Source organism: Myxocyprinus asiaticus, chromosome 31 (assembly GCF_019703515.2).
Source record: "Myxocyprinus asiaticus isolate MX2 ecotype Aquarium Trade chromosome 31, UBuf_Myxa_2, whole genome shotgun sequence".
Taxonomy (NCBI): Eukaryota; Metazoa; Chordata; class Actinopteri; order Cypriniformes; family Catostomidae; genus Myxocyprinus; species Myxocyprinus asiaticus.
The window spans coordinates 18,857,994-18,878,041 of record NC_059374.1 but is presented as its reverse complement, the minus strand read 5'-3'; the positions used below and the strand labels follow the sequence as shown (position 1 = coordinate 18,878,041).

At 39.2% G+C, this 20,048-nt stretch overlaps 2 protein-coding genes across 4 annotated transcripts; both read left to right on the top strand.

Moving 5' to 3' along the window:
* The first annotated feature begins 610 nt into the window (after nt 1-610).
* On the top strand, nt 611-18,333 carry LOC127422348 (lysophospholipase D GDPD1-like). Of its 3 annotated transcripts, none has more exons than XM_051665806.1 (10): nt 611-787; nt 2,961-3,003; nt 3,247-3,382; nt 3,534-3,579; nt 7,812-7,933; nt 8,085-8,174; nt 8,293-8,426; nt 8,695-8,754; nt 17,506-17,557; nt 17,711-18,333. In XM_051665806.1, the coding sequence occupies exons 1-10, from the start codon at nt 673-675 to the stop codon at nt 17,843-17,845; spliced, it is 933 nt and encodes a 310-aa protein (XP_051521766.1). In that variant the 5' UTR covers nt 611-672; the 3' UTR covers nt 17,846-18,333. The 3 variants fall into 3 exon arrangements, with proteins under 3 accessions (XP_051521766.1, XP_051521765.1, XP_051521767.1); XM_051665805.1 differs by having other exon boundaries at nt 688-1,183; XM_051665807.1 differs by lacking the exon at nt 611-787 and adding an exon at nt 1,198-1,266.
* Nucleotides 3,592-7,876, top strand: LOC127422344 (uncharacterized). The gene is made up of 2 exons (XM_051665801.1): nt 3,592-7,092; nt 7,343-7,876. Exon 1 carries the CDS (start codon nt 4,484-4,486, stop codon nt 5,993-5,995), a length of 1,512 nt encoding a protein of 503 aa, XP_051521761.1. The 5' UTR covers nt 3,592-4,483; the 3' UTR covers nt 5,996-7,092; nt 7,343-7,876.
* Nucleotides 18,334-20,048: the final 1,715 nt, after the last annotated feature.

The window sequence follows — 20,048 nt, the reverse complement described above, 5'->3', positions numbered from 1 at the left end:
TTAACAGAAGAATTAATGCAGGTGCTTTTATAAAATTATAAGCTTCACATTTCTGCATTGAAACCCTCCAAAAATTGGCCCCATTCACTGCCATTGTAAGTGGGGTTTTTTTGCTTGATTTTTGCTTTTTTTTATCGACGAGTCAAAATAATTTTTTTGTGGTTATCAACATTATACCACAAATGTTGTTGATTGAGCTTAACTTGTATTGAACCCGGAATATTCCTATAACATTTTCTTTTTTTCTGTGTACCACTTTACCAGTATTCAGGTAAAATATACAAATAAGACAATAAACAACATCAACAATAATCTCCCAATATATCTAATTTACATTTTCTATGTTTTATATATATATATATATATATATATATATATATATATATATATATATATATATATATATATTATGTTTAGTGGACAACTTATAGGAAATAACATTTTATCATGGAAAAAAGTCATGAGAATCGACAGATATTTTAATTTTAAACATTTAAATGTTTCAAAACAGTTTTAATATTCAGTTTACGAATACCTGCTGCTTTGGTCAGAAGTTTCGCAAATATCTGTCATGTTATTTTATCACTCGTAGAAGCCAGTGCAATTTATTGATTTCCGTTTGATCTGACCATCATTTCAGGTGTCTTGCGAAGGACTTTAACTTGTGACAATATGGCTTCAGCGCGCATGCGCACTCTTGCATCCGTAGTGTTTTTATTGACTGGAGCAATATCTCAACTGCGCATTGCGATGGCCTGTCAAGAATTATTGGACTGTAAGCCTATGGGTGGGTTTACGGAGAAATGTTTGACGGTGCACTAAAAGCAGGGTCTAAGCTCACGGATATTACATTTACAGGCTTAAAGCTTTTCTCTGATCGCAGATAAAGTGCGGTAGTGGTGGCTGGCCAGCGGTGCTGCTGCATGAAACACCGGCCGGTGTGTTGGCATTTGATTAAGACATTTGATGCCACTTTTCTATGAACTTGTTGTCATATAGTGATTTTATTAGACTAAGTTTCTTCGACGTGGACGTGTAAGGGTAAAAATGAGCGCAGTGGTATATGTTTTATCCACGTTTACTGGTTACGTGCTTACGTCGGCATTACTGCTGAAGTGTCCGTCTCTTCTGCATCGGAGAAAGAGAGAAGCCTTTCGGAGCAGACACATCTCACACCGCGGCGGTGAGTGGAGACCAGCTGATCCAAAGATATTTTCACTTCAATCAATTTACAGCTGGAATCTGGGGCTTTAAAAGCAATTCAAGGTGTATCAAATCCATTTATGAATCAACATGCCCTCTTTTCTTTGTAGCATATCATTAAGTGCAGGTGAAATCAATTTCACTAGGTTTTGAAACTTCTGGGGCTACACTCGAGATTTATGTAGGTTTTGCCAAGTCATGCATGGTCTGCAACTGAATGGATAGCCTATTTTATCTGAAAGTCATATTTCCAGATGTTTTGCTCAACGTGTTAGACAAGTTTTGGCCTCATAGCCTTATACTTTACATGTTTAAATGGTTCATATGGTTCATAATTGACTAGATACTGGTCTGTATAGACAAGACACTCGTGTGTGGACTGTGAACCCTGAAACACAGAAGGCTGCATACGCTATATGTACTGTTTCTCCTGTGCATTACAGTAAAATCCACCTAAAGTCATTGGTTGGCATCAGGGCTGTAACCAGGGTTTATAAATTAGATCTGGGGTGGGTGTCAAGAAATGTACAGTTTTTGACACTATACTCTCTCTGTTCTGTCTGTTTTCTGTGGGGGATGGACGTTGTTAAATTAGACCTTGTTAACTGCGTCACAATTTGTTGATAGTTTATATGGGCTAGGTGTGGAGAATTAATGTATTTACTTATTATTCATATATATAACAATACTTATAATAGTTTTCATATTAATAAGCAATGCTGCATGAATGATAAGTAATAAGAGCATTGACCAAAGTGAGGTGCTCACACTTCCATGGAATGAGATCTACTTTTTCATCATGTTATTATTATATGAAGATCTACCAAGCACAATTTAAATAGGCCTACGTTGTAAGCAGTGTAAAAAATAATATAGTTCCAGTAAAGTTTCAGTAGTCGATACCAATAGGAATTTAATGATCCTCTAGAGACCATTTTTGATACCACAACAAAAACTATTACTAATTTGTCAAGTAAACATTTTTTCAAGTTCTCAAGTAATTATTAAAGACAATAATACTCAGTAATAATCAGTCAAACCGTCAGTAATAAAATGAGAACAAATTACAAGCAATAAAAACAAATTAAAAACAATAGAACAAAGAAATACAAATTAAGAAAACAGTGCTTGAAGTTTTTCACAAAAGTATCAAGTACGCAAGTAAATTCAGGATTGATTGTAGTGAAATGTGACATAAAACTACTTGTATTACTGGACTTTAGTGTATAATTAATATATTAAATAAGGAATAATTGATGATGGACCATTAAATTATTGAAAAATAATGCACACCCAAGGTGGTAATGATGCGGCCATGATGCGCAGCAAAGACAACCATGCTTTTTTTTTTTTTTTAAGAAAAGTAGGGGCAAGTCAAAATAAATTTTTGTGGTAATCAATATTATGCCATAAATGCTTTCAATTGAGCTTAACTTGTGTTGAACCCAGAATATTCCTTCGAGATTCTCATTTTTTGTGTGGTTTCTCTCTCTACTCTTTTCTCTTTTTGACCCGTTATTGAGATCGACACAGCAGACACTAAGCAATCTAGCCAACTGTCTTAACTGAATTATACATGCAGACACTCGAAGTTTTTAACTACTGATTTTACATTCAGTTGTTTATAGCTTAAATTTTTATTTTTGAATATATATATATATATATACACACCTCAGCTGGTTACAGCCATGGTTGGCATTCAAATAAATCTTTGAGGAAACTTTTTGTCCTAATACATTGTTTTTCTTCATCTCCAGGTGCTGGTGAGAACTTGGAGAACACAATGGCAGCCTTTAGGCAGTGAGACACCATTTATTACTTGTATTTGCATTGATGTGTTTTACTACTGCAAAACCTAATGTACTTAGTCAACTAAGAAGACTAAGTAGCAGTAGTTTTTCTAGATGTTTCACCATTTATCCTAGTGGCTTCATCAGATGAAAGCATTCTACAATGACTTGGATGATTGAGAATCTTCATGTTCACAGCATGAACAAATGGTGCCTTGCTTAATTTGTGCTTCCTGTCTCTTCTGCCACTCAGCGCCGTTCAACTGGGCACAGACATGTTGGAATTGGACTGTCACTTGACCAAGGATGAGCAGGTGGTCGTACTGCATGATTCTAACCTGAAGAGGTCGACTGGCCTTAACTCGTACATCTCTGATGTTGCCTACGCTGTGAGTGGAGAAAAAGTTTAACACTCCCTGTCCAAATGTTCAAGTCTAGACTGAATCATAGTTGAGATTAAGTAAACCCCTTATGCCAATGTGCAAATATATGCTGTGTTGTAAAGTGTTTGTGAAAGAATATGTGTGTTTGCATTCTCAGGATCTTCCACCTTACCTTTGTAAGCTTGGGGTGAGTTTCAAGCGAGGTGAGTGTTAGTGTTCAATTCAAGTAATGCTCAAGGAGCTTTCCCATGTGTCTCTATTATGTTATACTGTATATATGAATACATATACAGTTGAAGTCAGAAGTTTACATACACCCTAGCCAAATACATTTAAACTCAGTTTTTCATGAGTCCTGGCATTTAATCGTAGAAAACATTCCCTGTCTTAGGTCAGTTAGGATCACTACTTATTTTAAGAATAAAAGTAGAGAGAATGATTTATTTCAGCTTTTATTTCTTTCATCACATTCCCAGTGGGTCAGAAGTTTACATACTCTTTGTTAGTATTTTGTAGCATTGCCTTTAAATTGTTTAACTTGGGTCAAATGTTTTGGGTAGCCTTCCACATGCTTCTCGCAACAAGTTGCTGGAATTTTGGCCCATTCCTCCAGACAGAACTGGTGTAACTGAGTCAGGTTTGTAGGCCTCCTTGCTCGCGCAGGCTTTTTCAGTTCTGCCCACAAATGTTCTATCAGATTGAGGTCAGGGCTTTGTGATGGCCACTCCAATACCTTGACTTTGTTGTCCTTTGTTGAGCTACTGCTCAGGCCATCGGCAAAACAATGAGCAACATGGTGGTTCTGAACTGGCATATTTGGCTGACTCTCACAGAGATGCGTGACGCAGAGAAAGTCGCCCTCCTTGACACCCCGATGTCACCCGATGGTCTCCTTGGCAATGCCATGGAAGGCTTTTCAGAGTGCTTCATTGAAGTGCAAACCCAATCCCAATCGATGAAACACTTTCTGCCAAAGACAAATAGCACTTCCCCTTTCCTGGCACGCTCCTGATCTAATTCTGTTCAGCGGAAAATGAACGGTGTGCATGTCACGAATTAGCCCAACGATTAGTTATTACTAGCCCAATCAAAGGCACTACTGAGCGAATGCAGAGACTTGCTGCTTTGCCATCTGAAAAACCTGGTTCTAAATGTCAACTGGGCGAAAAGCACACTTTTCCCCAGCCAGCAAATCTCCTTTTTAAGGGTTCCTCTCGACTCTGTGAGCATGCACGCGTACCACACGAACGAGCAAGTACAGACCATTCTTTGGTGTTTGTCTCAGTTCAAACTGGGGAAAACATTGCCACTGAAGTAATTTCAGAGAATACTGGGTTTTATGATTGCAGTATCCATCGTCATACCGTTAGGTCTGTTACACATGAGACCTCTCCAGTACTGGCTCAAGCAACATGTACCACAATGTGCCTGGAGCCACGAGCGCATGTGCATTACGATGACTCGCTGCTGCCTGGCTGCTCTAGCACCATGGACAACGCTGGCCTTCTACCAACAGGGTGTTATGCTGGGTCAAATTTTCAGAAGGAAAGTGGTGACCACAGATGTATCCAACACAGGTTGAGGTGCAATGTGCAATGGACTCCTGACTTTCAGCACCTTGACAGGTGCGAAAAGAGCGTGGCACATAAACTGCCTAGAACTACTGGCTGTCTTTCTAGCATTGAGAGCTTTTCATTCCGACATTGTGAATCACCACGTTCTGATTTGTTTGGACAACACAACAGTAGTGGCGTACATAAGTCACCTCTAATGGAGCAGGCGTCATCTCCTCTCACTGCGTGTGACACATGTCCCAGGCTGCCTGAATTACGGAGTGGATCTGTTGTCACGCCAAGGAGCATTACCAGGGGAATGGAGATTTCATCCGCAGACAGTGATGAGGATTTGGGAAGTATCCGGCAAAGCGGAAGTCAATCTATTCGCCACCGTGGAGAACGCCCCCTGTCCCCTTTGGTACTCCATGTCCCAAGCCCCACTGGGCGTGGCGGTGAAACGCAAGTATGCATTTCCCTTGGTGCGCCTCCTTCATTCTGTCATCAGCAAAGTCCGAGTGGACAAGGAAACAGTTCTGTTAATTGTGCCAAAATGGCCCATTCATTCCTGGTTTCTGGAGATGATAGAAATACTAGATGGCCCACCATGGGAAATATCGCTGAGGAGAGACTTCCTCTCTCAAGCAAAAGGCACAATTTGGCATCCTCAGCCAGAGCTGTGGAACCTACACATGTGGCCCCTGAATGGAGCACATCGGATGAGCCAGAATTGGCTCAGTTGGTGATGAACACCATTTTAAAGGCTAAAGCACTGTCCACGAGATGCCTCAATGCACTTAAATGGCATGTGTTTGGAAATTGGTGCTCTTCACATGGTAAAGACCCAGTGAATTGCTCCATAGCTGAGATTTTGACATTTCTTCGAGAGCGGCTGGACGCTGGCCTTACTCCTTCAACACTCAAGGTTTATGTAGCGACTCTCTCTGCATACCACACCCCGGAGGCTGGCTCCTTGATAGGCACACATGAACTAGTCATAAAGTTCCTTTGGGGAGCGAGACATTTGAACCCCCTCGCCCTGCTATGGTGCCAACTTGGAACTTAAATCTGGTGCTGAAAGCACTCACAAACTCCCGTTCGAGCCATTGGAATCTGTTGAGCTGTGGGTGCTTTCCTTAAAGACCGCACTCCTATTGGAGTTGGCCTCATTTAAATGGGTGGGTGACATGCAGGTGCTGACAACTGACAGCTCATGCCTGGAGTTTGGTCCAGATCTGTCAAAAGCCACCATTAAACCTAGAAAAGGCTATGTGCCTAAGGTTTTATCAAGCCCTTCAGGGCTCAGGTAGTTTGTTTGCAAGCCTTCTTTCCCTACAATTTAATTCAGATGAGGAGCAGTCTATGTATATGTTTTGCCCGGTGAGGGCATTGCATACATATATCGAGCGCACTCATCAGTTTAGGCTGTTGGATGAGCTCTTTATTTGTTATGGAGGACACACAAAAGGAATGTCCGTCTCCAAACAAAGGCTCTCTCACTGGATCGTTGATGTGATCGCCCTCGCTTATGAATCACAGGGCGTGAATTGCCCTATTGGTATCAAAGCGCATTCAACCAGAGGCATGGCCTCTTCATGGGCGTGGACAAACAGTGTGTCCTTACAGGATATATGTTTGGCAGCAAGATGATCCTTACAAAACATGTTCATGAGGTTTTATAACCTGGACATGGCGTCCATCTCCTCACAAGTCCTCTCTGTATAGAGTGCTTCTTACATTCAGCGGGTGAGCCCAGGCCCTTAATACGGGTGGGCTACTGACTATAATCCACATAGGAACCTGTTTATATACTGTTAAACTGCCCCTTTAAAAGTCACAAGCACTCCCATAAAGAAATAAAACCTACATTTCCAACCATGTTGTGAAAGGGTTAATAAACCATACTGTGTATATCTATATGGTTCATATAGCTCCCAGACTACATTAATTTCCATATGGCGTCTGCCTCATGGGGCTATTCATATACACTCAAATATGTCTTGTAAGTCATCAGCCTGTGGACTGTGACTCCTTGTGAATATCTCTATTTAGCGTTTTAACTCTGGGAGTGTGATGTCATGTGATGTCGGCGTGATGGGATATAGTTCCCCATAAGTGCTTGCAGCAATGACGAGTGAACTAAATCGAAAGGGAACGTCTCTGGTTACACATGTAACCTCGGTTCCCTGAGATGAAGGGAACGAGACATTGCAAAAGCTGGCCGCACTACTACTTCAGAGTTTCATGATACGAGTGACTCACTCTTGTACTTCAGTCAGAAAATTCTGAAGAAATGGTGACTGAGCACCCGCTTATATAGGCCAACTGTACGCCTAAAGGGGCGGGGCTCAGACACCATTTCCAATCAGTGGATTGGCATGATTGTATAAGGGTCTCGTTCTCTTCATCTCAGGGAACCATGGTAACGTGTAACCGGAGACGTTATCCTGACTCGTGTAAGCATTAACAGTGTGCATGAAGTATTGAGGATATCATAGCATGTGGATAATATCAGAACCAGATGTGCATTTTTTACAAGTTAGAAGGATCCATTCCACCAGTTAATTTTCTCTTCTCATAACATCTTTGTGAAATATTATCCAATGTTTCTATATACACTTAAATGTTTTTCACAGTCTCAATGTTACAAATTTCTTTATTTATTTTGTTGGTACCAGAGAAATGCAGTGTTTGTTTACCGGTGTCTCCATCCATCATGGTGACGGGGGCGTGTTTGATGACGTAATCTAATACTATCTATATATAGAGTCTGTGTGTGTGTGTCAAATATGTATTGTACTGTATACATTTAAAGGAAACTTAATCATATATGTCCAACTAAACCATACATTACCATACATGTTATTTCTTATCCATTTTAGAATGCTTCTGTGAAGGTGGCGATGACAAACGCATCCCTCTGCTGAGAGATGTGTTCGAAGCTTTCCCAAGCACCCCTGTAAACATTGACATCAAGGTCAACAATGACACCCTCATCAAGAAGGTGTGTGTGTGTCTGCTGCCCCGGTCTTATTTCACTTCCTTGAATCCTTTGTGTATGCAGCTGTTTGTCACTACTAAAATTTCTCATGATCAGCAAAATGAGTTTCCCAAGCAAATAGTTTAACTGATAAGAGTTTTACCTTCTCTATCAGGTGTCCGAGCTGGTCATCCAACACAACAGGGAGCATCTGACCGTCTGGGGAAACTCCAGCAATGAAATCGTTAAGAAATGTTACAAAGAGGTGAAAGCCATTGATGCACTGATGAATTAGTCTTTGTAAACCACATTGTTTTACTGTCAAAATAAATTGTTAGAAGCATGCAAAAATGTCCTTGGCTGATGACTGATTTCTTTCGTAGAATCCACGGATCCCACTCTTGTTCAGCTTGCACAGAGTGCTGTTGTTATTGGGTCTTTTCTACACAGGGCTTTTGCCTTTTGTCCCGCTCAAAGAGCAGTTCCTGGAGATCCCCATGCCTTCCATAATTTCTAAGTGAGGAACATTTCACCTAGGTTTCACTCAAATGTCTTTTAGTCATACACATGCTCCTCTAGTTCTTACCTCTTCCAAGTTTCCAATTTCTTATAATTTACTAAAATGATAAGTAACAGCTTCTAAAAAGATGCTTTCAGCATTGCAGTCTCAGAGTCTAGTCCTAATCTTAGCTGTTGCGATATAGTTGTTAGACAGATGTTTGATTTAAAGGTTTTTGTTGGAAGCAATCTTAAAAGTGATAAAGAATTTGTGCTTCTTCTTGTAGACTCAGACACCCTGATCGTCAGACACGGAGTCAACGGTTCATAACATGGTTGGCAGACACGTGAGTTTATTTACACACTGGCCTCAGCACACCTTTCACCCAAATTTTTACTTAACATGGTTTATGTGTTTCATATAGAAAAGTAGGCAATGCTGCTTTGTGTTTTTCTTGTCTCATTTGGCTTTGGGCCAAATTATGCATAGAGACATAATGGTAATTACACACATAAAGAACTGCTCAATAAACATATTCATCTCATTGAGTGTTTACGTAAATGTGTCACAAGAACGTTGTCACAAGGGCTATCTCAGTAACGATAAGATTTGGAGTCAAAAGTCCTATTGTGCAAATATGTAGTACAGGTTTTGTATGCTGGTTTGACACACCTAGTTCAAAATCGTCTTACATTAGAATAATCTTTGTGAATTCTACCCTTCAAAGTACATTTTCACTGTCATATAATTTTTGTAATAGCTTTTGGGTAAACACGTGAACTTTAATCAATCCACACTGGCATACATTCAGGCAAGGGTCAACTACTGTATATTATGAAGGCAGATTTTTACAAAAAGGTTTAAATGTGTTCTTTGGACAGAAGTATTTTTCATGAAAGTCAGGCCTTTGTTGTCACATATTTATCGGGGAAGATTGTTACATGTGATTAAATAGTGATGCACCGAAATGAAAATTCTTGGCTGAAACAGAAACCGAAAGTGTTTGACACAATGGCCCGTAAACCGAAACTGATAACCCAAAATAATAATTTAATTTTTGTAATTAACATTTTTTATTGATTCAAAAAGAAAGCACAACAGAGAAAAACACAACATATACACACCGAATCAACATTTAACTTTTAACACTCATTAACATCCCTCCCCAAACACCAACCCCACCCTACCCCAAAGAACACTCCTGTGGTCACATAAAATAATACACACACACAAACAATAAAATAAAAATAAATACAAAATAAAATATATAATAAATATACATAATTAAACTAAACATCTCCCTCCTCATCCCTTCCCCTAGAGTCCTCCAAAACTGCCAAATACCTAACCCACTTCCTGAAAAATAAGTCCTCCCGCCCCAGCCTTCCATCTATCATCCTCTCATAAGTCGCCACCCTCCCCATCTCCGCACACCTCTCTGGAAATGGTGGCGCGCCGTCTGACTTCCATCCCCTTAAAATAATTTGTCTACTGATCATCACGCTAGTCAGAACCCAATTTTGTATATATTTGTCACCTGAATTTATAACTTCCCCATCGCCCAAAATGCAAAGTCTGGGGCAAAGTAAAATTTGAGTGTCCAGAATGTCACGCAAATAATACTGAATCTTTAACCAAAAATCTTGGATCTTAACGCATCCCAAAAAAACATGGGCTATGTCTCCAACTTCTGATTAGCACCGCCAGCATGTGGGTGTGTCTTTAAGACCAAGCCTGTATAATCTAGAGGGGGTCCAATAAAGTCTTTGTAAAATCGTAAATTGCATAAGGCGAACCCTTGCTCCTCTAGATGCAGACTTGACATTTTTCAGAATCTTAGTCCACACTCCATCCTCCAATACCAAATTCAAATCTTTCTCCCATAAATTCTTAATAGAAGTTAAAGCTCCATCCCCCATACTCTGAATTAACAGGGAGTAGTACACTGATGCCTCATGACCTTTTCCAAAAGCCGCAATCACCTCTCCCAAAGCATCTGCCTCCTTAGGGGGGTGTGTGCTACTCCCAAAAATAGTACAAAGCAGGTGGCGCAATTGTAAATACCAAATAAACTGAGGTCTGGGGATCCCAAAATGTTGGACCAAGTTTTCAAACGATTTCAACACACCACTTTCATATAGGTCACCGAGTGTAGCAACCCCCTTCACAATCCACACTGGCCAGCAGAAAGGGGACTTGCCAATACCAGTCTTGGGTTCTGCCATATGCTCGAGGCAACATTTAAATAAGTGTCCAATATAAATAATCTGGACACTTTAGTCCATACCGAGTGTAAATGCGAAATAACGGGGTGTAACTTAACTTTTCCAATTAGTTTAATAGAGATGCTTTGTAACGGCGAAATAGGGGCAAGAACTGCCTGTTCAATAACAAACTAGGGAGGGGCTCTTTCAGGTGGAAGCGACCAATGAGCCAAATGTCTGAGACTGAACGCGTAGTAATAAAACAAAATCTTGGGTAGGCCTAGCCCACCTTTGTCAGTCGGCCTATGTAACTTATTAAAATGCAATATGGGACGTTTACCATTCCAAATGAAGGACTTTGCTATGCTATCGAATTGCTTGAAATAAGAGAGGGGTACATCTACAGTTAGGGACTATAGCAGGTAGTTAAATTTTGGAATACAATTCATTTTAATAACATTAACCTTCCCAATCATAGATACATGTAATGAATCCCACCTGCCCACATAGCTCAAAAATCTTTTTATTAAAGGGTCAAAATTGACACTAACTAAATCAGACAAATTTGCTGGGAATAAAATCCCCAAATACTTAATGCCCTGTTTGGGCCATTGGAAGGCGCCCGGCTGGAAAGCTGTTACTGGGCAGTACGCTGTCAGAGCCAAAGCTTCGGATTTAGACCAATTAACTTTGTATCCTGAGAACTAGTAAAAGGAATTAATAATTCGGTGGAGGCAAGGCATAGACCTAGTAGGTTCAGAGACAAATAATAAAATATAATCTGCGTAAAGCAGAAGTTTATGCGCCACACCTCCCGCTGTCACCCCTGGAAAATCATCCTCCTTTCTTATCGCGGCTGCTAATGGTTTCAGGGCAAGACAGAACAATAAAGGGGAAAGACGGCAGCCCTGCCGAGTGCCCCTATCCAGAAGTAAAATAATCTGAAATTAATCCATTTGTTTGTACCGCTGCTACAGGGTGTCTATAAAGTAACTTAATCCATCCAATAAAAGTATTTTCCGAACCCATACCTTTCCAAAACCTGAAAAAGATAATCCCATTCTACCATATCAAACGCCTTTTCGGCGTCAAGTCAGATGGCAGCGACTGGAGACTGATCATTCACCACTGACCACATAATATTGATGAGACGCCTGATGTTATCAGAAGAGCTACGGCCCCGAATAAACCCCACCTGATCTATATGTATAAGAGATGTCATAACTTTACTTAATCGATTAGCCTATAGTTGATTTTTGACTATATTTTTACATCTAGTTGGATCAGGGAGATTGGATGGTAACTTTTACACTCATTTGGATCTTTGTCTTTTTTAAGAATCAGACTGATCTGGGCTTGTGTCATGGTTGGCGGAAGCTTTCCATTCTTTAATGATTCAGTATAAACTTCTAACAAAAGTGGAGCCAGTTCTGTAGCATAAGATCTAAAAAATTCAGCGGCAAAATCATCTGGCCCCGGAGCCTTGCCAGTAGGTAGGGACTTCATCAAGCTCCTCCAAGGTTATCACAGAATCAAGAGAGTTTTTTTGCTCAGTCGTCAGTTTAGGAAGTTCTAATGGTTCCACAAAGTTTCTAATATCTTCATCAGTAGACGAAGACGTGGAACTATAAAGATCAATATAGAACTCTTTAAAGGCATTATTAATATCAATGGCTGAAGTAAAAATTGATAGAAAGAGACTATCTCTGCTTGATATATCTAGCCAAAAGCTTCCCTGCTTTGTCACCTGACTCAAAGTACAACTGTCTTGCCCTGAATAACCAAAACTCCACTTTCCGTGACAAAATAGTATTATATCTGTATTTCAATTGGGTCAATTCTCTGAGGCCATCAGATGACATACGGTGCTTCAGCTCTGCCTCAGCACTTTTAATATTCTCTTCTAACTCCACAAGTTCTCGTGCATTGGATTTTTTGATGAACGAGGCATACTGTATGATCCGACCCCTAAGAACCCCCTTAAGTGCCTCCCAAGCCACGCCCACAGAGGATACCGAGGACCAGTTGGTCTCCATATAAACATTGATTTCAGTCTTTAACATTTGTTGGAAATCAGGATTTTGCAAAAGGGACACATTAAGGCGCCAACTATATGATTTCTTTTTCTCTATATGTGGCACCACCTCTAAACTCACCAGGGCGTGATCTGAGACTAAAATGTTTCCAATTGAGCAATCCGCAACAGATGAAATAAGGGATTTGGATATAAAAAAAAAAAATCTATTCTAGAATAAATCTTATGGACTGATGTAAAAAAATGTATAGTCCCTACCGGATGGGTTCAAAAGTCTCCAAATATCCGTAAGACCAAGATTTTTACACATCCTGTGAAGCGTCAATGTTGCTCTAGGGGGCTTACACACTTTTGCTTCACTATGATAAAGGACTGAGTCCATCAAAAGATTAAAGTCTCCTCCCGATATTATATCATGAGGGGTGCCAGCGGCTTGCAACATCACTTCAAGATCTATAAAAAAGCCTTGATCATTAGCGTTAGGTGCGTAAATATTAGCCAAAATCAATCTTTGCCCTTGAATTTCAACTAACACAGTAATGACTCTTCCTAATTTATCTTTAGTCTGTTTGAGACATTTGAATTGTAGATGTTTATTAATCAATATAATGACTCCCTTGCTCTTACTTGAGCCAGCACTAAAAAAAACATGTCCACCCCATATCTTCCCAAATTTTTCAGCTTCCTGCGGGGAGAGATGTGTTTCTTGAAGAAACACTATATCATATTTCTTACGTTTAAGAAAATAAATAACCTTCCTTCTTTTTATGGGGTGCCCCAACACATTTACATTCCATGTGGAGAGAGATAATACACTCATATTAACTGACATTTTGATATAATAAAAAAAATAAATTGTGTATGAAAAACAAAATTATACTGACCACATTCCCCATTAGTGAAATAATCAACCCCCGAACAAAACAAACAGAAAAAAGAAAAACGTGCACATTAACCCCGCGCACGACAGCGCCAACCGGCGTCAATCCCTTAAAACTCAAATGGTCCATGAACGCCCACGTGAACTTTGCCATCGGATTGCTCAATTTTGCCTCACAAATTACATAACAGAAAATACTTTGTAAAATAAACCCAGCAAATAGGAAGCATGAACACAAAGAATGTGTAGATTCATTCACAAAACTGTCTCAATGGTGTGATCATCCACAAAACAAATTCCAGCTGATATAAAACCGATCAGATTCCTCGGATAGACAAACAAATGTTCAGTGAGCCAGCTGTTATGAGTTCAGCGGATGACGTAATCATTCCAATGTCTCGTAAAAAAACTCAACAAAACAAACTACAGCCAGCAGGAGGAATAAGCACGAAGAACAAACAGATTAATCCACAGCTGTTCCAAAGGAGTGTTATTCAATAGAACAAGCTCCAGCCGCTAGGCGGAACCAATACAAAAAGAAACAAAACCGGCATCCCTGTTCCCTGGATGGTCAAGTCAATTCACTCGGAGGCCGCATAAACGTATATACCATGACTTACACAATCTGTCAGCTTTATAAAAGACATCCTTTGTGTGAGCATGTAGATATTTTGCAGTCATCCGTAATGTCCACTCTCAGTCTGTCCGGGAACTTCAATGCAAAAGTAATCTTTCATCAATGCAAAAGTTTCTTTAAGGAAAAGTGTTATTCACAAAACAAGCTCCAGCCGCTAGGCGGAGCCAACGCAAAAAACCCAAAATGTCGCCCAGCTTCCTCAAGAGTAAGTACAGCGAGTCACTCACATGAGAAACATCCAATGGTTTACTCAGACATTGATTCTATAAAAGATATTGCCTGTTTTGGACATGTAAATACTTTGCGACCGACCTTAGTTTCTATTCTCCGTTTGGCAGGAAACATCAGAGCAAACAAGATCTTTTTCTGATGTAAGAGTTTCTTGCATTCCTTGAACCGATCGCGTTTCTCTCTTGTCGAACTCGCAAAGTCCGGGAACAAGAAAATATTATTATTAAGAAAATATATATATTAAAATATTATATTCTTCCAAGAAAGCTTCCCTTTGCTCCTCGCCTGGCACAACACACAGTCTTTATCGGATGATCTCAGAAATCTGGCCAGAATCGATCTGGGCCTATCTCCCTCAGCAGATCTCCGAGCCGGCACTCTGTGAGCTCGCTCGATTTCCAGCTTGTGGCCTGTTATGTCGAGCAGACTCGGGAAAAGCTTGTCTAGGAATTTCACCATATCTCTGCCCTCCTCATGCTCAGGAATTCCAACAATTCAAATGTTATTCCTGCGGCTTCTATTCTCAAGATCTTCGAGCTTTTCACAGAGATGTTCCAAATCAACTTTGGTCGCGGGTGGATTAGCAGTTAATTCCCTCTCCGAAGATTCCAGAAAATTGATTCGTTTTTCAACATCAGTCACTCTTGTACCTAACTCAGAGAATTTTATTTCCATCGCCGTAATCGATTGACGTATTACAGCGAGATCCTTCAAGTCAGCAAGAATCTTCGTCAACATCACCAACATGTTGGACAACTGACGCTGGATCTCCTCTCCCGCTGCGCCATCTAAATCGAGTCCCCGGTCTCTAGGCCTGTCGGGGCTTTCATCCTGAACACGTAAGTGTCTTTTAATGTCTCCAGAGCCCAAGGATTTTGACTTCTTTGCCATGTTTTGCAACAAAGGACAAATGTGTAACTGGGTATTTCAAAATTCACCAGATTATAACATGAAAATAATCGAAAATTCAGCAAAGTGTGCAGAGTTCGTCGCTCACACATCTGCTCCTTGTATGCCGTCACGTGACCTCATCAATAATAATTTAATTTAACAAATTTTAAATATTATTTTACATCATATTACATTACAATATTATAATATATGTATCATATGTCTATGCAGAAATGGTAAGAGTAGTATGCAAATCCGAACTCACCAACACACACAACAGCATTTCCCTGTCAGTAATAAAATGGTGCTATTTGTTGTACAAAACAAGCCCAGATGGGACTTGTGATAGAACTCAAGTATTTTTCAGCCTATTTAAGGTGCATTTTAATGACCACAGAAGTACGCCAAGTCTTAACTATCAACAAAATGCAGAATGAGACGTTTTTGTATGTAAGCACTTTCATGTTGAGTGCCGTTGACACTCTGATGCAAATCATGAACGCAGCTTCACGATTGCTGTAGGAAAGCGGATAGCCACAGTCTACTGGCAGATTAATGTTGTGGAGGATGAGTTTAAGAGATTTAATGCCTATAGCAATGAACATGAAATCTATGTGGGGAATAGTTCTTTCAATTATTCAAACTCCAACTTAGACTTTGTGAAGCGTTTAATGTTACTTGAATTGGTGCTATTTTAGTGCATTTCTATCTTTATACTGTGGATGTTAATATGTTAATAAAGCATTAATTATAATTAATATATATAATTCTTTTGTTAAATATATATATATATATATTTCTAAGAAGGAAATAATTGCATTTTTACAGAAAAATATATCTATATATTGTCGAAATTCAGCATTTTTAAAATTTGCGATAAATCGCGATTAACTACAAAAAACATTATGCGATTAATTGTGATTTAAAAAAATTTAATCGACTGACAGCACTAATTATAATTGATATATTTAATTCTTTTAAATGATTCCACTTAGAAAACACACATTATAATACCATAAAATTTAGACTCATATAAGCACAACCCCAGGTAGCAAAAGAGCTTTGGACCGAATTCAGCAACATTTCGGCAGTGAGTTTGGTCACATACCACATTACCCTACAAAGTGCTAATAAACTATTAAGAATACACAACAAAGGACAAATGTATTCAATTTCTAATAGTTTCCTTGTATCTGTCCATCATTCATTTTTTTTGCCATGAGCGGAGGAAATAACTGGGTTTCTCTGTGACAGTGTCACTCATAGATCCAGTTTCCGAGGAAAATTTGGGGTATGTGTGAGACTGCAAGTGCCAGATGTAGACCATCTGGAACAGTAGGTGTGGATATTTGAGCACTGCGTTTAGTGTTCTGACATACAAAACAGCCTCCCAGCCTCGACACACGCATGGGAAACGCTCTTTATTAATGTGGTAATAACCAAGAGAGCAATTGCTTCATTACTTTTGGGGAAGTGGACCCAGTGCAACTAGGAAATGCTAATACTAACTGAATGCATACCACAGTATGCATTAATAATGAATAGCATTTTATGGCATTTTTGGCCGAAAATATTCAGCAGACGAAATTTCGGTGCATCCCTCGTTTTAAATATCGTAAATTATTATAATTGATTAATATAATTATAATTAATTAATGACAATATTTGTTGGCCAAGGCAATGTTTTTGTATGATACTTTTAATTTTTTTTTGTTGTTTAATGAATCGCTTTGCACTTTTTTACTTTTGAAATTTTGCAGAAAATCCTATAATAGGCTATTTAATGCATTGATTTTGTGTAGATTTTGGCATAAATTTTTTTTGGTGGTTGTGATGGTGTGGACACGTTCCCCTGGCACCCCTCAATTTTAACAGGAAACCTACGCCACTGGTTAAGTGGCAAAATCCATTGTGACAACTTTTCGACCTGTCTCTCCATATTGTGTGACAGTATACTCCCTCATTGGGGCATTTTGTCACAAAAGGTCACCATATGTTCAGTGAACTGTATATTTTGTCCTGAGCAAGAAAGGTGAGAATTTTCAATAGCTTTTTTGTAGCCAAGACTTCAAGGTATCTGGCTATGCAGAAATTGGCTTTCAAAAATAAACCTACCCTTTGAAATATTCATTGGAGTAAAAAACATGACCACTAGTCCCACTCTCCCCTATATATTTTAAAGGATTTAAATGTGACTAAATATGTGGATTTATTTTCAGGCTTCTTATGAGAAAAGCTCTATTTGATCATCTGACAGACAGAGGAATACAGGTGAGTAATAATCTCCAAACAATATTTAGGTCACGCAACACATAGGCCTCATAGTGCTATGATATGCATGAGCAGATGGCAGGAGCTTTGTATGGAATTTCTCTCTTGACTGGAACATCATCATGTGACATTGCCACTGTTCTTTTTTTCTAGGTGTATGTCTGGGTGTTGAACGATGAAGAGGACTTTAAACGTGCCTTTGACCTTGGGGCCACAGGGATTATGACAGACTATCCCACCAAGCTGAAGGAGTTCATGGAGAAAAAACAACTATGCCACCAACCTTAAATAAGACATGTCGATCAGCGTAAACAATCAACATGCTTTTCCACAGATCTTTGGACTATTTGGTTTGGAAAAGGCATCTTAATTACCCAACATTTTGATGTGTATGTCCATGATTGTAGAAGTGGCAGCTATCAGTTCTGCTTACTTCAGAGCCATTTTATAGCAAATCAGATATCATTGCTTCAACGTATCCATAGCAATACACATTATCCATAGTAAACCGGAGGATTCATGTGAAGCTATAGCTGTGATGCATTATAAATGGTTTTAGGGTGCTGTTGTGATTGTCATGATATTTCTGTGAAGTTTACAGGTGAATGGTTTTAACATGGGCACTTTTATCATACAGTACATTATTAACTGACAGTGGATTGTTATATTACAATGTGAGGATGTGAATCCCAATTGTACTTGCTGTTTCCTCCAATTGCATCAGTTTCTGTGATAAAACTGAACTCACTAAAGACTTAATTGTCTAAATGACAAGACTGAAGCTATACTGACGTTTTTCCAAGGCAATGAAATTAAAACTAGTTTAAAGGAATATTCCGGGTTCAATGCAAATTAAGCTCAATCGACAGCATTTGTGTCAATTTTGACCTGTCCCTCCTTTTCTTTAAAAAGGCATAAATCAGGGTTACAGTGAGACACTTACAATGAAGTGAATGGGGCCAGTCCTTAAACATTAAAATCCTCATTTCCACAAGACAAAAACAATATGTGTGTCAGCATGATTTAAGTGTGATAAAATCACTTACTAACCTTTATGTGTAAAGTTATTGCCAATTTTACAACTCCATTGCCATGATGGGGTAATGTCAACAAACTATAAAATGACTGCAAAATTATGATTTAAACAATTTTACAGCTCAAATAAAACATGAGTTTTAACAGAAGAATTAATGTTAGTGCTTTTATAAAATTATAAGCTTCAAATTTCTGCCTTTAAACCCTCCAAAAATTGGCCCCATTCACTTCCATTGTAAGTGCCTCACTGTAATCTTGATTCTTTAAGAAAAAAGAGCGAGTCACAATTAATTAACATTATGCCACAAATTTTGTTAATTGAGCTTGACTTGTATTGAACCCGGAATATTCCTTTAAAGGGTATATTATGGGATCGTTGAGAGACCAATACTCAGAGGACATTAGTGCTGGTTTTGTATGTTTACTGCAGTACTTTGTGGTTTGATTGATTACCTGTGTGTGTGTGTGTGTGTATGTGTGTGTGTGTGTGTGTGTGTGTGTGTGTGTGTGTGTGTGTGTGATATATATATATATATATATACATATACATACACAGCTCTGGACAAAATTAAGAGACCACTGCAAAATTATCAGTTTCTCTGGATTTACTATTTATAGGTATGTGTTTGAGTAAAATGAACATTTTTGTTTTATTCTATAAAGTACTGACAACATTTCTTCCAAATAAAAATATTGTCATTTAGAGCATTTATTTGCAGAAAATGTGCAATGTTTTCAGACATCGAATAATGCAAAGAAAACAAGTTCATATTCATTTATAAACAACACAATACCAATTTTAACTTAGGAAGAGTTCAGAAATCAATATTTGGTGGAATAACCCTGATTTTCAGTCACAGTTTTCATGTGTCTTGGCATGCTCTCTACCAGTCTTTCACATTGCTGTTGGGTGACTTTATGCCACTCCTGGCACAAAAATTCAAGCACTTTGTTTGATGGCTTGTGGCCATCTATCTTCCTCTTGATCACATTCCAGAGGTTTTCAATGGGGTTCAGGTCTGGAGAGTGGTCTGGCCATGACATGGTCTTGACGTTGCTTGATTCATGCGTCCTTCACAAAGACTAATTTGCCCAGTTCCAGTCTTGCTGAAGCACCCCCAGATCATCACCGATCCTTCACCTGGTCATCTAATGGTTAGATGGAGACCTGGAGAGGCCTACAAGCCACAGTGTCTCGCACCCACTGTGAAATTTGGTGGAGGGTCAGTGATGATCTGCGGGTGCTTCAGCATGGCTGGAATCGGGCAGATTCATCTTTATGAAGGACGCATGAATCAAGCCACGTACAAGGTTATCCTGGAAGAAAACTTGCTTTCTTCTGCTCTGACAATGTTCCCCAACTCTTGAGGATTGGGTTTTCCAGCAGGACAATGCTCCATGCCACACAGCCAGGTCAATCAAGGTGTGGATGGAGGACCACCTGATCAAGACCCTG